This window comes from Dipodomys merriami, unplaced genomic scaffold (assembly GCF_024711535.1).
Source record: "Dipodomys merriami isolate MVZ:Mamm:240054 unplaced genomic scaffold, mDipMer1.0.p SCAF_1, whole genome shotgun sequence".
NCBI lineage: Eukaryota > Metazoa > Chordata > Mammalia > Rodentia > Heteromyidae > Dipodomys > Dipodomys merriami.
This window is the reverse complement of record NW_027202270.1, coordinates 20,204,936-20,222,669: the sequence shown is the minus strand read 5'-3', so window position 1 is coordinate 20,222,669 and position 17,734 is coordinate 20,204,936. Positions and strand designations below refer to the sequence as shown.

Genomic DNA, 17,734 nt, shown 5'->3' with positions numbered 1-17,734 from the left:
ATGAGTTGGTGATGGATGGCAATTTCTGGGGTAAAAAATACTTTCTAATTTAAAGAGAGCATATTCACGAGGGGCAGATTACTGTAGATTTGATATCAGCAGTAAAATTTAAAATCATCAGAGATATGAAAATAAATATTAAATGAAGAAGCCAGAGCTAATGCCACTGGGAGTAGATTTTGTAATCTGGTCCCACTAAACTGCCTAAGAGCAATGTAAGGTCTCTGTCATCCTTTATTCCCCTGTCTTGGTTAATATTATTTTATAAGACAATCAAGTTTCTATATGGAAAGATATAAAGTATCATAATGAAGTTTAGAGACTAACATGGATATGTAAAAATGTGAATATACTCTGGTGAATATAAACTACTTATTTAATTTAAAATTGATATTTATGCATATTTCCCCAATGTATTCTTGATTAAAAGGTTTTCAGTGTGGTAAAATGTTAAATAGCTTACTGAGTGCCTGTATAAATGGCAAATGAATGTGCTGGAAGGAATTCCATGCCTTCATGTATTTTTATAGGTTTACTTTTGCTATTGAAAAAAGTCTTGCTTTCTAAGAATATTTTGGTTGTAGATTATTTATTATTGTTGTTAGTACTGCTATTTATTTATTTATTTAGGAAGTTGCACTTTGGCCCAAAGTGGTAGAGCACTAGCTTTAAGCTGAAGAGCTCAGAGACGGTGCCCAGGCCCAGAGTTCAAGCCCCACGACTGAATAAAATAAAATAAAATTAGTACTTCTAACTTTAGACCTTCTGATATTTGGGCTAGTTGACTAAAAACGCGGCCGATTTTCAATAAAATAACTTCTATTTAAGGGTAGGTTGCTCAGATATCCCGTGGCTGTCTCTATACCAGTCAATTTGTTACTATAGCATGTGTTAAAAAGCTCATTTGTTCTTTACCTGCTCTTTATATGCTGCAGCGATCCAATGCATTGGAACCTTCCATTCACCATGATGGCCAGCCTGGTACAGAGAGCTTCACATTCTTCCATGCTAAAAGATATTAACATTCAAGGCACAGAAAATGGGTTGAGTCTAAGCTTAATTATTTCATTATGGCACCCAGAAATTTCTTTTGAAGGAGAATTTTAAAAAGCTCTTAAATGATCAATTAAACATCTTCAGGTAAGGTTTATTATTGTTCTTCTAAACTTGAGGTCATCCTGGAGTGCCCCATTCTCAAACCCAAGCTGTTTCTTTCAAGCTGTTTTAAGCTTTGACTCAAGAACTATACTACCTAAGAAGGGTTTGTGGAATAGCCTCAAGCTTTGTTCATTATGCCTCATGGTCCAATCATTGTCAGTGGGTTTGGATTTATATCTAGTTAGCCTTTATTCACTCTTTCATTTCATGGACTGTGATAATTGGAAGTGATTTTAGGTTGTCACCCTGTGCATGTACTGCATACAAACATTCATGGAAAAAAATTGAGTAGCTACAGTATACTCAGGACAAAACTAGGATGTAAGCAAGTTTCTTGATATGAATCACTTGTAATACTTTACTATATAACCATTAATAATGCAAGGTGAATTTAACCCAAATAATAACACGAGGTCAATATCATAAGAGATGCACAGATAAAATGCTTTAGTATTGTTCACACTAGACTAATTGGAAGGGACTACTTCATAGGGAAGAGATGTATGTGAACTAGTTCTGGAAGGACTAGTAAAACTGGAATATGAAAAGCTTTTCTAAAGAGATGATTTTTAAAAAGCAGGTATAACCACAGAGAGACAAAGGACGAGGTAGTGTGTGGATGTGAGACCTTAAGTCTCCCAGATTGACTGAAAGGAGAGCATGTTAGAGGAGAGGGGGAAAAAGGACTGGAACTTTAGATGAAGTCATACAATAGAAAACTTTGGATGAGCTTAAAGGACTCTGAACTTTAATAGGTAATAGGGAGCCACAGTTGGATTAAGGGGGTCATAAATCACAAGAACTTTGTTATTGACAATACTGCTTAGAATCTACACCCTGTCCTGTAACACTATTTTCATCGTGGAGCCCACATGACTGGCCTCCACTACTACATATAATAAATCCTCTCATAGGAAGGCAAGCACTAATTATGTACACATAACACAGGATTACCTTTCTCATCTATCAGCCCGTGCCATGTGACTTTAAAGGTCCTGCCTCATGGAAGTGGCGCTATGGCTCAAGTGGTAGAGCACTAGCCTTGAGCTGAAGGGCACAGGGACAGTGCCCAGGCCCAGAGTTCAAGATTCACAACTGACAAAACAAATAAAATAAATGCACACATGAAGGTCCTGCCTCCGATTACCTGTGAGACGTGAGGATGACGGAGCATTTGTTCTGTACTTCCTCTGAAATGATCTTCCAAAGGTGCCGTTTTGACTTAGGATCCATTCCGGAGCTCGGCTCATCCTGAATAGTTACCAGAAAAATTGATCAAATTAGTAATTTTTTGATGAGGCCCTTTACACGAATCACAGAGTCTCAGTTCCTCTGAACAGAAGTTGCTTTTCCAGGTCTTGGAACTAATGTGTTTTAGTCTAAATAGGCTGCTTTCTACTGCTGTCAGAAAGCTCAAAATCATGTATCTGAAATGATCAGTCTATTAAGAAAAGGTATTTCAGGGAAGTTGGCATCCTTTTCCTTTACATTCATCTCCCAGGGTTCTTTGGAAAATTCTTCTGCTTTACTTACTGACAAAACAGAGTTTTTACATTTAATTACATTGTCACATATGTTCCCGGAGCTACATCAGCAAGATTGCTATATCCTAAAAGTACAATTGTGGTTGTAAGAATATGGTATAGAAAGCAGAAAACAACAACAGCAACCACACACAAGTTGATATTTCAGTGAATGTTTAAGGTATAGTTTTTATTTTATATTATTAATTGAAATTGAAGACTCCTTGGAAATATATAAAAGCTGTATTTAAGTTGTCATCTAGAAAAATACACGTTATTTTTTGCAAGTGAATAGTGATTTGGAAAATTATTTAGAGTCCAGATAAAAATAATATAATATTGGAGCATCTAAATAGGAATAGAGCCTGACAGAAGATTAAAAAGTATAGCTCAAGATGAGATAAAAAGTTGAAAGTTGTATCTGTAATAGAAACTACGTACACAGCATAATGAGAAGTTTGTTTTATAGTAATGTATTACATTTAGAGAAAGGAATGAGTGTTAATTTGGGAAACAAGTATAAGAGATACTATTACTGCTCCCATTTTTTTTTTTTACAAAAACCACATATACAGTAACTAGCTATGGGAGAGAATACAGTCTCTTGTCCTTCATAGCTGGTATTGCAGTTCATCTCATTACTACATAACACTTATGTAGTGCTTTCAGCATTTTAAAATAGATGCTTTGCCTCTATTATCTCACAGGGGGGCCTAAGGATTGTTTTGTTCAGTTTAAGGGACAGTTACACAATAGAATTCTATTATAAGCATCGATTGGCAGGCATGAAATGCATTATAAGCTGCCAGAATCATAGAAAGATTGGACTGCCTCATTCTATCTGGGCAGTTTAAATGATTTGATCCACTCTATGATTTAATCCTTGGAATAATGTGGCAATTTATAATGGGATTTTTATTGTATATAGTTAAGGCTTTTTCAGAGTTTTGAAGTCCTTGAATGAGAGCAATCTTGTACATTAAGGGCGAGTTTGTATCCCATTCCAATGCTGGGCCTGGGAAGCAGGCTACTGTATTACTATCATGTGCAATTTATATTTTCAGGTGATCAATTTAGTTTTCCGGCTTTTAACTAAAATGTAAATGTGTATTTTTTTTTACAGTCCCCCTTTCAAATTCAGGGAAAAAAGCATGAGGTATTATGTATCACATCCCAAGCTAGGAAGATCATATTGTTAAGTTTCAAAGAAATAATATTTTAGTATAACACATTTTCTTAAAGTGCACTTGTATTTTTCTTAGTAGAGACTGGAAACCATTAAGTTAACCTGATCAGTTCCTAACAGGAAAAAAAAGATGACAGGATTTCATAAAAAAAAAAAAAGGAAATTAAACTGTATCATGTTTTCTACTTAGTGATATAATCAGTTGAATTTGTTCCAGTGTCTTTTCATTTCCCTCCTGAGTTTGTTTTTTTCCTCTGATGCTTCCTACACCATTGCTTCAAAGATTTTATTTTTGAGGATGATGTGGTTATAGTGTATCTGTTTCTACAAATTCCCTTAATGAGATACTACAAGTGTTTACACAATGACTGGCATCCAATGAACCCTGGCTTAGTGTAGGCTGTGGGGATGATGACGTGGTAACACAGCACACTTCTGCTGCAGCCTTGCTTACAAAGCTGCTCTTACCAGGAGTAGGATGGAAGGCTTCCCGATCAAGGCCAGGGCAGTAGACAATTTTCTCTTTGTGCCATAGCTGCACATAGAAGTGGGTTTGTCCTTGTAGGGCATCAAGTGAAGTCTCCTGAGGAGTTTATGAACAGTCTGTGGATAATAAAAGAGGAATTAGGTTGACCTTCCCCTGCCAAAACCCTTAAAGCACCAAATGGAAGAAAATCTGCCTGTGAAATGAAACTTTCATCATTTAGAACAGAAGCCTAGGAAAAAAATGAACGCATTTAAATTCAACACAGATTTTATTTTCATTTTCAAAGGACCTCTTTAAAATTAATAGTTCATTTAAAGAGATAAAAGCAATTCCTTGGGGGCTTATCTTCAAACAGGACTTTTTCCCCCAAATGTAGGTAGGTATGTTTACAATTGCAGGTGGTACTTTATGCTGTATTGCTATAGGAGTCACCTATAAAGCTTAACAGCTTAACAGAGATAAAACCTAATTCACAGGCAGGTTTCATCCTGACTATCAGCCCTACTTGGTTTTTCTGCTCACTGGGGGATGGGAGGTCACAAAGCCTGTAAGTCTATTTAAATCTGACCCACTGTCAAAACTGTGGCACACTAGGAATCATGTTTCTTGTGCTTATTTCTATAGTTAAATAGTCCTGGCAAATGAGGAATCCTAGTTGGACTTATACAACAGGTCCCAAGGGTTGCAAAAACAGAGGAACATGCCCTAAGGGTTAACTAATCCATTTCAAAGGCAAACAGTTTGCTGGAGTTATGAAGCCACAGATTAAAGGTCCAACTGGGGGCTGTGGACATAGCTCAGTTGAAGAGTTTGTGCTTCACTTGCGTGAGATCCTGGGTTCAAACTCTAGCAGCAAAACAAATACAATAACATTTTACAAAGAAACTATTCTGCTTTAATATGAGCATTTTGCTCTTTTTTTTTTTTTAGTATTTTGCTCTTCTGTCTATGTATCAACTATAATTCGAACACCAGGGAAGTACAAGCATCACCAAACAACGCTCAACTCAGAAGCGAATCTGTCTTACAGTTCTTAGAAAAGCAACTGAACAAACACATGCCAAGCTATTTCTAAAGCTGACTCCATAGGTGTAGACAGAGGACACACAATCACGTCCAATTGGGTTCCTTGTTGATGGAGGAAAAAACGGTTTTTTCCACATCCAGTTTTTTTTCTGGAAGAATGGTAGGGACAGGGAAAAGCAAATAGCATACTCGTAATTCAAATGAACTGGGTTTGCACCTGCATACTCACTTCTTTAATATCTTTTTCTGGAATTCCATGTACCCTGGCATAGAAATACAAATGTTCTTCCACAGATACCAGGTCGTCTAAGGCATCTTCCTGAGGGCAGTAGCCAACTAAGGAACTGTGAGATTCCATGTGACCCAGGGACCTGCATTGAAAAGACCAGTCACACATGAGTTCTGAGACAGATCTCTCCTGGTCCCCAAATGGTGGAAGGTGGCCTCATTTTGATCATGGTAATGATCATGGTATTAATTTTCAACTAAACAGAGAGATAAAATAATTTCACTATCAGAATCATAATAAAAGTTTTAATGGTTTCTCTAGTCATTTCAGTTGATTTCTTCTCCCTGGAGATTGGATAGTATCACCACAAAATTCTATGAGATGTTCATTAAAACTATCTTAATTGTGTTGCAGTAAGTGAGTGGTCAGCAAGTGGGAGCAGCAGATATTCATACCCTGTCTTATTTCGGATCAGAATGTTTCCACTTGAAGGAATGATATCTCCAGTCAACATCTTGAATATCGTGGTCTTCCCAGCTCCATTCACCCCAAGAAGGCCAAAGCACTAGTAGGATGGGGGAAAAAACATGGATGTAAACCATGGAGATACTCTTATATCTCTCCTCCCTGGTTGTAATAAGTTTCTAAGAAAAATGAATCCAGAATCATCAGAATTATTTACAGATGCTCTACTGCTCTGGTGGCATTTGGTAAAACTTTCTCTTTTAGAAACAAATGCGTACTTACACATCTTTTCTTCCTTTAACAATATGAAACTTTGTATATGTAACGAAGATCATATTTCCATAATGTTGTTATGGCATCCCTTTCTGGGACATGATGAAATACCCCACACGTAAGATATGCTAATTTGATGAAGTAATTATACTTATAGATCCCATATTATTCACACCAAATCATGACTTGGCTAAATAAACCACAGAAGCAATATTTTCTTTGTGCTATTGAATAAATTTGATGCATGAAGTTTGTGGCTCTGCTCAGAAAATGAAGGAAAATATCAATAATCATTTTTTCTTGCAAAGCTACCCTAATATTGTATCAGTGAAAGCAGTGACACACACCTGTGTATATATACATATAGACACTTCACACACATTATGTTCAGTATGTGCATGTGTTTGTGTGTGTGTGTGTGTGTGTGTGTGTGTGTGTGTGTGTGTGTGTGTGTGTGTGTGTGTGTGTGTATATGCATGAAAACTTCTGCCTTGTTTTGTGGTACTCTGCTACTAGAGCCATGAAAACAGCCTTTTTGCTTTGTTTTTTTTTTCGGACAGAGTCTTTTGCTAACTCTGCTTAGGCTGAATTCAGACTGTAATCCTTCTAATACCACCTCCTGAGTCGTTGAATACACCACCAAACCTAGCTAGGTTATGATTTCTTCATTGTATCTTTTGAAAGGGCCTGGAAATGAAAGATTGAAAAGAGTATTCTGAATAGACTTCCTTTCCAAAAGTCCACCCAAGAGTGGATAACAGTTTGAGAAGGGACTCAGGACTTAGTATGATATTAGCTAGTAAATCCTTCCTGCTGAGAGGGAAGATTCATTCAATAAACACTATGTCCACATATTAATAAATGAATCACATATTACATATCTATATATGTATATCTGTATAAAATGTATGTATATGTACATCCATACACACATATGTACAAATATATCTGGTAATATTCAGAGCTTGGTTACATTCCTAGACAAAAATTGAAGAATAATAAAGACTTTTCTTGTTCCTTAAACCAATATGGCAAGATGGAAGCAACATAGTTCCCAACCTCTCCAGCAGGTATCCCCAGGCTGATGTTGTTTACAGCTATGATCTTTTTGTGGATAAGTTGGTAGGTCTTTGTGAGACGATGGAGTTGGACCAGGTCAAACTCAGCTGCCCCACTCTCAACTCTCAGTCGCTCAGTCCGTACATCTTCGTCTTCATCTATTGTCTCCATTACAGGGGAAGATGTAAATTTTCTGAAGAAGAGTCTAAAAAATTGACACAGTGATTTTACATCAATGATTTTGAGGGTACTACTCAGGTTTGATATATGCTATGGCTTTATTCTTTACTGATTATTCTATTATTGGATTTCTTTTGAACTTGTAATGTATGATGATGCTACTCAGATAACTTAGAGCATCTTAGCATAGATTTTCCTTACTATATGCACTACAATATTTGAGAAAAAGCTTTGGCCTTCCATGTCGATAATGTTTACAGACTCACCATGCAAATTCAGAATCTTAATAGTGGTAGCAAGGAGATACTGGTTTCAATGTTACTTCCTAATAAAGTTCACTATCATTATGAGGAGTCAGTACCTGTAAGCTAAAGTCCAACGATCACCTTAAAAGAAAAAAGACGAATCTATTCCTTCCCCCCTCCTCTCCTCCCTCCCTCTCTCCCTTCCTTCTTTCCTTTCTTTGTTCTCTTTCCTTCTCCCTTTTGTTTTTCTCCTCATCCTTCTCCTTTTCCTATTCTTCCCTCTTCCTTTTGTTATAATAACACTAAATATAAGATCCCATCTATCCTCTTAAATTTATTTTCTTTTCTCTTTTTGATTGTGCTGGGAATTGAAACCAGGATGGTATTTTTAATTATAGACCCAATGCTATAGCAGCTATTTCTAGCTTTTAAGTCTATAATTTTAATGTTATTAATTTTTCATGTATTACTACTAATTTTTGTTATTTTTCTACTAATGTCTTACCTAGGATCCAGCCAGTATTTTAGGATTATTAGCCCTTCAAACTCACTAATTCCCAACCCACATTAGTATCAATAAAGTAAAAATAAAAATAAAATAAAAATTTAAAATCCAACGAATTAATATAGTTCTTCCTCCAATTTCTCTTCTTCATTGAGTGATGGCCCCAGAGTCTCCAACTGTGATATTTTATATATATTTGCTACTTTATATTATATATATGTATATTTCAATGTTCCATATTCCAAGGTCAACATATATAGGCAGTCTCCAAACTCTGAAAATGCCTATCATACCCTGCCATGGAGTATTTTATGTCCATTTTATTCATTTTATGGACTGTTCTATCCCTGTTATAAATTTCTACTCCTCAATTGGATTTCTCTAGGAACCTCACAATAGCCTAGTGTCTAGAGACCAAATTACAAATTTCACCAAATTATACCATTTGATTATGGTGGCCTCAGTTCAGACACTTTGAATGGACTACCACTGAAGATGGACTATTAAACCTTTTTAAAGCAAATATTCATTAAGTAGATTCCATAATCTTCCAACCACAGTAAGCTTTTTACCACCTCCTTTTTCAACACACTCTGTGTTTTCTATTCTAATTCTATTACTTCTTTCTTAAACAGGTCATGCTATTTTCCTCTATTGTTTTTCTTTAGTTATTTTTTAACTAAAATTTTGTTTTTGTATAGGTGATACATTCTTAAAGGGTACTTGAGATGGTATAGTAAAAAATAGTCATCTTCAATCATATATAGCTCTCTTTAGTAGATGCACTGACAGTTAGGATACTCTATGATATACATGCATAAATAATGCAGACTTCTTTTTACTCATGTGGCAGTATACTTTATACATAAACATTGTGTTTTCATTTAATAAATAATAGAAATGATCTCAAATGTTACAGAATATCACCCAAGTGGTTACAGAATATCATGTGTAAGAGTGTATGTACATAATTTATCTCTAAATAAATGATGTTCTGGTTCTCTCCTTCATTTTGCTATTAGAAATGGTTACTATGGGGAATGATTTTATATATATATAAGTCTACATATGTGTGAAGGTATCTGCAAGAATTATTCCTGGAAATGAAACTGTTTAGTCTGTGGTACCTGATTTTCTTTTTTCATCCTTCTTCATCTCGTCCTTCTTTTCCCAGTCTCACTGTCAAAATGCTATACACTCAATCCTTATCCTCTTTGCTTATGAAAGTGTTTTAACCCCTTCCCAAACTCAACTTTCTTGCCTTACAAACATTTTCTCTCTAAGACTGAATTAGTTATCTCTTTTTTTTTTTTTTTTGGGTCCGGTCGTGGGGCCTGAACTCTGGGTCTGGGCACTGTCCCTCAGCTCTTCAGCTGAAGGCTAGCACACTACCACTTGAGCCATAGCACCTCTTCCGGCCTTTTTTTTTCTGCTTATGTGGTGCTGAGGAATCGAACCCAGGGCCTCATGCATGCAAGGCAAGCGCTCTACCACTGAGCCACCTTCTCAGCCCCGAGACTGAATTAGTTATCTCTTTAAGGCTAACAAATGAGCTTATAACAATAATACTGATAGATACATATTAAAGCAAGATAATTTTTTTCTGTAAAGAAATAGAGATAAATTATACAACAAAACTTTAATTTTTTTTTGTGTAGTTATTTTCCTAGTCCTTATGGCAAAGCTGAGATTCTAAGTATTGGCCTCTAAGTATTTTGAAATGAATTCCATCATTGATGTAAAACACTCTGTTTACACTATATTTACCTGAGTTTCTTAATTAATGACTCGTTGATTAAGAGACGCAACAAAAAAAACATGGTGCCCTGAGAAACCAAAGCTACAAACATTGCACCCAGCTTATTCATTTCAAATGTTTCACTTGGGTAGTTGACTCCATATGCTTTTAGGAAATCCAAGACTGCTTGTTGTTGGGAAAGTTCAATTAAACCATAGCCGAAACAGAATTGTGGAAATACCAGGAAAATTCTCTTGAGGGTTTCAGAAATAAGTTCTAAAGTCTGAAATGAGAGAAACAACAATGAAGCTTAGTCTTTGCATTCCAATGAATTGACAAAAATTTGAAACTAGATATGAATAAATATTGAGAATCTTCTCTCTTGCCAGTTTTTTCACAGGTGGGTTGGATTTACATACAAATAATTAATATAACTAAAGGGTGGAGTTTACAATAAAATGTTAGCAGAAAAGCAGATCTAAAGGTATCAGGGTCCAATCCTGGGGGAAATATCACCTCTACATGTGCCATATACTTTTAGGATGTGGATTAAGCTAGGGTGTTGTAATCAAATGCGATACTTGGAGGAGCCTGAATAAGGAAGAATTAATATAGTAAAGTTTTAGAGCCTAAGGTAATATCTACTTGGGGAGAGGCTAAGTGGCGAAATGAGGTGGAAGAAGAGACAACTCTTTTCCAAGAGGAGCAAATGGCTCATTTTCATGTCATTCGCACTTAAGGCCAACTGCTTCCATGTCGTGAATTTTTTCCTCCTCCTGGAGTGTGCTTGTGTAGTGCTCAGTTCACTTCATTTCCTCTCTATTCTTTTCTGTTCAATTGCCTGGCACTGCCAGTGTTTCTCCACTCACCAATCATAATTGTCAGTGCTGAATGGGAAGTGATGCTTACAATGAAGTAGATTCCAATACATGATTGAAAATGAATGAAAAAGGTTTCTTTTCTCTAGGAACATTCAGATAAATCCTAACCTACAGTCATATAACTCACCCATTCTCCTTGTTACTACCATATGTGAAGAATTTGTTAATGAGTACAATGTTTAGCTGACCAATTGGTGTCATGGTTTTCCTAGCGACATACAATATATCTGATTTAACCTCCATCACTCCACCCAAGATTTATCAAATGCCAATAGTTTTGACACTCAGTAAAATAAGTATTAGCCTAGATGGAATTTAATTTAATAAGACTAAATGATAGTTTTTCCCCTACATAAAATTCAGAATAAAGGGAAATCTTTCCACTTTGAACATGTTAAAACATCCAATACATTCACTGAAAATTGTAACAGAGTAAGAAAGGCTCTTACAGGATCATTTGGTTTTTCCTTGGAAAGAAAGTATACCACGGACAGGGAAACAATGGAATTGATGCCAAAAAACAGGTTGACACAAACGTAAGTGATAAAAGCCATTCCTGTCTCGTGGAAGAGACCAGCCAGCAAGTACATCCAAGAAAAAGTTGCATACCTGTGGGGTTAAAAATACTAACGATCAATTATACCTTCATTTACTCTATAAGAAACAAACAATAAAAAACTTAGATGTAAAAGGAAACATCATGGATGAGTTGTCAAGCCTTGTAGCTATATCTTGCTTCCATCCCCTTTCCTTTTTTTTTTTTTGACAAAAATATTCCCAAAGGATGTATTTTAAATGACAATAAGAAGCTTCTCTTTTAAGAAGCCTCTAGCAGTCCCACATCATTACAGCTACAAATTAATCCCCCTGGGGATGGTGTTATCTTGTCCAGGCAAGACTTTCACTGCTCAGAAATAGGAGTTCAATCTGTGTAACTCTTTTATCATTTAAAGTGGAGGAAAGATGATGACATTGTTTTAGGTTAATGAGGCAGACAAGGCCTGGTTCGAAGATGGGTCCCCTGTTTTGAGCAAAGACTTGAACACCTTTAGGGTAAGCTAAAGAAAACTAGTGAAGGAGAAGCTCTGTATCACCTACGGTTACTAAGAGATACAATCCAGGTATTCAGGTAAGAAAGAATTGTTGCACGAAGCAACAATTATGTCAGCCTGTACTACCTGTATGATCTAGCTGAACACAGAAACAATAGAAATATATGTTTGTCCTTAGCCATCTATAAAAAGATAAATAAAAGTAAGTATACATAAACTTACATATACATTAAAATAGTATCTATTCATATAGTTTAACAATTCATATATATTCATTTTCTCCATCATTTGAAGGCTTCCATTTTTATGCAAATTAGATTATATACGTAAATTTCTAAACTTGACTCTTGGCACTCAGTAAATTCCCATTATTGATAGCAACATTAATTTTCAGAGATATGCTTTAACAGACTATGGACTAGCAAGCATAATATATTGTTAGGCATCACTCATGTCAAAAGACCCCCACCCAGGCAATAATACATTACGTAATGACATTTAGGCCTTGTTTGTGTCTAGAAGCAGTTAATTCTGCTCATTCTTCTTTCCTTGTCTATTCAGCAGCTTACCCAAACAGAAGAAGTAGGAGAGATACAGCGCCTAAGTTGCTTTCATTGTAGAAGGCAGGTAGCTTGAAAATTGCTATGACACCAATGGAAAATGCTACTGGAACCAAGTAGAAGACCTGTGAGAATATGTAAAAGAATGTTTAATGTTAGTGCTTAGTGTCAATCAGTAACCCATGTAATTTGAACCTGCAACAAGTTGGCCTAGGAAAATTTGAAGGAATGATTTTTTTCTGATGGTCCTGTTTCTTGTTACTTTCAGCTTATTTGACATTGATTTTACTTTAGAATTTGTGTCCTCTAATATGATATCAAGCCAGTTTCCACCTGTATTGATACACAAGAAGTCCTGACAATCATGCCTGTCGGTTTTAAGACTTGGGTTCATTCAGGGATAGTGGTTCAGTGAGAGATATGACAACCAGAGATCTAGGCATTAGTCCTGAAACCATTGGTTTCATTTTGAATGCTGCATTTCTCTCAGATGGTTGATTTCCTAGGCTTAGTTATCAGTGTGAGCTACTTGTGCAAAACAACAGGGCAACAGTTACCACATATTCTTGAAACACAGGAACAAAAATCCAAGTGTTCCATTTGGAAATATTCAATGCTAAAGAGTATGTATCAGGATGCACATGATGGAGGTGGTGGTAATTGAATTTTTTGCTGGGGGTTAGGGAAGGACAGGAATGTCCTAAGTTGGGACGAACATATGTCAGCAGATTATCAGTCATAAATAGGCCTTTCTAGAAGGAAGTACTTGAAGCTTCCTTAATGTTAAAAAAGAAACTCCTACTAAGTCCATTCTTTTAGATTTGGCTTCCACAACGAACACATTTCCGACCTCCCTGGATACATTACCAAAATGGATATGCAGTTAATTACTCTCCAGCTCTTTAAGCCAATGATCTTGACAACAACTTAGAAAATTTCACCATGATCACAGGCAAATGCATACACATCCTGGGCTTTTGGCCAACTCTGGCACATTTGGAGTCAAGAACAACCATCTGAACTTTGGGAACATTTTATGCAAATGAGAGAGCTATCAATGAAATACACTTCTTCTTTACCCTTGTAATCTTCTCTAATGTGTCATTCAGCTGGAGCTGCTACTTTGAATTTTTCACTATCGGTTGATTAAATTTTTATAAGCTTGATGACTTGGCACAATTGGGTAATGTTGTTAAGCTTCTATTTCTCCAGTATAGTGTTCTTAGACTTCAATGTGCTGAAAAGCACCTAGGGAATCTTTCAGAGACATCTTGTCTATAATCCCCTCCCAAGATATGGACTTAATAGATCTGGAGTGGGGCCCAGGAACCCGAATATTAAGAAGTATCCCGGGAATCTGATACATCGCAGAAAGAAAGGCAGGCATATTTTCTTTCCTCCAACCATCAGATGACTATATGCCTGACTCAAATTGTTTTTCCCTACTTTGTTGTCCCTGTGAGAATAATTTGAACAACTAGAGAATGTTTGAATGTAACACCAACATCTTCTATGCAAAATGATTCTCTTTTTCTTGCAGTGATGTGCTACTTACCATGTCGTAAATGAAGTTTGTCACCCAGTAACACGTCACCCCGATGCCTGAAATATGCTGCAGCTGCTTGGCTTTGGTCTGATGTTCTCTTACAACATACGTGACAAAACTGGCCGTAGTGACAGAATAGCCCATCAATATGGACAGTGCCACTAAAACGTCAATTAAACTGCTGATTCTAGGGTGAGAAATATCGAGAGGAAAGCAGACATGATTTTATGGAACTTTTTTCCCTTTCAGGATGATTCATGACTCATGATTCAACAAAGCAGTATAAGAGTTGGCTATGACACAAAGAAGCCTTCCTGTGAGGCAGAGAGATAATATCTTTGACCCGGCTCTGCGGTGACCCTGGAATAACTGTATCTCTAGAGCAGGTGAATTGACTAGGAATATTTGATAGCAAAACCTCAGTCTCCCACAATTACAAAGTCTATGCAAGGAACATGCAGATCTGAAGCAAAGAAATAGCACTTAAATGCAGCAGGAGAGTTTAAATGATGAAGCATTTAGTCTTTTGACTCATAAAAGCAGCAGACTCTGTGTATCTGCAGTCAATGGGCTCTCCTTGGCAGCCCCACTCTCCACCCTTTCAGAAACTTCCTTTTATCCCAGCCTGTGACTTCTAGAATCAGCCCTTCTAAAACTGACATTCATTCAGATACACCTGTGATCTCCCATTATAGCACTTTACACAAAAGTTTAGCTTTGCCAAGAAGCAAGTAGTCATGCCAGAGAGATCTGCTTACGTGGCTTGTTCCTGATCTTGTACACCTGGATAAGGGTGGCTATACATGATGATACCTGGAGACAAAGATAAAGCTTCTGTTAGTAGGTGCTCAGTTCATCAGAAATACCAAGTTTGTGGTGAATAACATGGGTACTTCATTGTGATATAGCCTAAAGAATTTTATTTTGGGGTACACTTTTAAGGGAAATGACATGTTTTCTGAATTCCATATAATGTGGCACTCTCATGAAGAGAGAAGAAATGGGACATTTTAGTTGGAAGCAAGAATCTGCTTTTATACAAAATGCATGTGTTCTTCCAATACAATGGAAGGTTGTGTGGAAGGTTTCCCTACATTCCTCTATCTACTCATATGCATGCTGGCAATTCAAAAGCACTTCAGAAATATAATACATTGCCATGGGCAGTTTAAATGGACACCAATTATATGAGGGTCCCTTCCTGACTGTGATAAGTAAAGTTGATAAGTAAAACTAAACTTTAAATCACATCATTTGGGAATGTACTTTATTTGTGTGTGTGTGTGTGTGTGTGTGTGTGTGTGTGTGTGTGTAAATACTTGGGACCTTTTAAAAATGAGTTTCCAGGGGCTCTACTTAAACCCTGCTCAATTATAATATAGGCAAGGGAAATCATGACTTTTATTTCTGCTTTGTATTTCCAACACAGAAAATGTGCTACTTCACTGGAGCAACTTTTGCAAACATGCTTTTATCACAGTGTGCAAAATCCTGTGGGATGAGTTGTTTTCACACATACCGTTAGCTAAAAGATCAAGCCATATATCAGGAGGTTCTACAACATCCAGCAAGATGCCTTACATAGTGATCAGTCAATGAATATTTATTATGTCAAAATCAAAATTTTATCACTGTTCTAGAATACAATGTACATATATATACACATATATACATACATATATACATAGTATGTACATTATACTGTATATAAATATATACAGTATAAATATATTGATACTGCATTGAATATATATAGGCCCTATGCTGAATATATATATAGTCTGTATTATATAATATTGTATAGCTGTATATATATGTGTGTGTGTGTATATACTATATATATATATATATATAGTTGTCTCTATAGATGCAAAGCTAAATGACATGATTCCATTGACCTTGCTTCTGTATAACAATGAGTAAGACTGAATATTGCAGTAGAAAGGATCATGTGTTAGTGTTTTTGTAAAGAGATTACTTGTATACTAATTTTTTGGGGGGTAACAAGCAAATCAGTATTCTTCAAAAGAGCCATTTTTTCATATAAAACACACCACTAGGGGGAACCCCATGAATAGAACAGATATTGATACTGCAAAAGAAAGCTAATCAAAAGATTTTTATAAGAAAACTAGAATTCAAAGAAAATTTTATAGCTAAAATAAAATCCCAATTCATATAGAATCTAACAGAGATACTTAAAACAAGTGGGAGAGGAGAGGAGATATGAAAATAACTGGGTTGATTTTCAAAGCCAAAGTAATAATACCATGGTAGATCCCATCCAAGCATGATGGAACAAAGATACATTTTAAGATGATAGATTTCTCCTTTGGAAGAAATCAAGTGCCTTCTAGAAAGGATGGAAAGCTATCATAATCATGTGAGACTGAATAAGAAAAGAATAATAAGGAATAGAAGTCACACTACTAGTAGTATTTATATCACTTGAGCTTATTTTTAAATTAAAAAATTCAATGTAGAGTCAATATAAAGTTTATCTTCTACAGTTCTTACTTCTTCATCCTCTGCAAATACAATGGTAGAAGTTCTAACAAGCTTACTAGGGTCTAGACTGGCTCAGTTTGCCTTCGCCTAAGTAATGAACACTAATTACAAAGGAAACCAGAATAAATATTTCAAAAAAGTGATTCTACAATGTGGTGTTGTGCTCCTCTTCTCTCTATCTTTGCTACATTTTTCTTTAGTCATTTCTATAGTTGTTATCATTTGATTATATGTAACAACAATCCATATCTTTTGCTCCGAATGAAACATCCTACTCAAAGTCAAGGTTTCGAAAGTATTTTAAAGCAGGTTATACCAGACTCACCGTAGGCCCCATTTTACTTAATTCATCACTTTTGACTAAGCCCTCTATTGATGCTAAAGACTATCAATCTCGTTATTTTCTTTATAATTCCTCTTGCTGTGAAAATGCCAATGAAGTTGGGGGAAAATACTGTTTTATCCAAAATGAAGACTCTACGATTCTGTCACTGAGACGGGTTTTTGATGCTGTAGCTCACTTCCACAATCACCATATCGGGCAGGCACTATTATGCCCAGCAGAAGGAAGATAAGAAAAGGAAATATCTGAATTTGTCAAAGATTGTGTCCTTTTTTCTATTTATTGGGCTCTGACTTGGTAAGAAAATGTGTTACTTAGTTTTTTTCCATCCTTATTATTACTAGTTTTTAGGATTGGTCTGGGAAATAATTTGAGCAGGGCTCAAGAAGATGAAATGGTCTGATGCACAGTAATTGAATTAGAAAAAAAATGAATCAATTCCTTTTAAATTCCAACCCTATTTTACAAACCGTGAAAGTCTCCCAAGAAACTCAGCTAAAGTTGACCTGGATGAGTCCAAAGAAACAGATTGGAGCATTAGAAAAACAAACAGGCAGGACACAGAGAGCCTTGAATTCAAAAGGGGCAGTAATAATCACCCTGAAACTACTGTAAGACGATAGCCATGCTTTATATTAAGCTTATATCATATACTGAATGTTCAATAAGCAGTAGCCTGTCTGGTGGGTGTAGAATTTATTTGTTTGAAAGTTTTTATGTTTAGATTTGTGAATATTTAGATATTTTTATACTTATATTTATATAAATTT

At 35.9% G+C, this 17,734-nt stretch overlaps 1 protein-coding gene across 2 annotated transcripts in view; it reads right to left on the bottom strand.

Annotated features, from left to right (window-relative positions):
• Window positions 1-17,734, bottom strand: part of Abca12 (ATP binding cassette subfamily A member 12) — a 179,343-nt gene that overhangs the window by 5,834 nt on the left and 155,775 nt on the right. For both annotated transcript variants that reach the window (XM_070027397.1, XM_070027486.1), the window contains exons 40-50: window positions 14,872-14,926; window positions 14,123-14,300; window positions 12,577-12,692; window positions 11,405-11,564; window positions 10,104-10,357; window positions 7,407-7,611; window positions 6,065-6,174; window positions 5,610-5,751; window positions 4,336-4,470; window positions 2,306-2,409; window positions 916-1,008 (exon numbers count right to left, since the gene is read on the bottom strand). In XM_070027397.1, coding sequence (XP_069883498.1) covers window positions 916-1,008; window positions 2,306-2,409; window positions 4,336-4,470; window positions 5,610-5,751; window positions 6,065-6,174; window positions 7,407-7,611; window positions 10,104-10,357; window positions 11,405-11,564; window positions 12,577-12,692; window positions 14,123-14,300; window positions 14,872-14,926 — 1,552 coding nt within the window. The remainder of the gene's footprint in view (window positions 1-915; window positions 1,009-2,305; window positions 2,410-4,335; window positions 4,471-5,609; window positions 5,752-6,064; window positions 6,175-7,406; window positions 7,612-10,103; window positions 10,358-11,404; window positions 11,565-12,576; window positions 12,693-14,122; window positions 14,301-14,871; window positions 14,927-17,734) is intronic.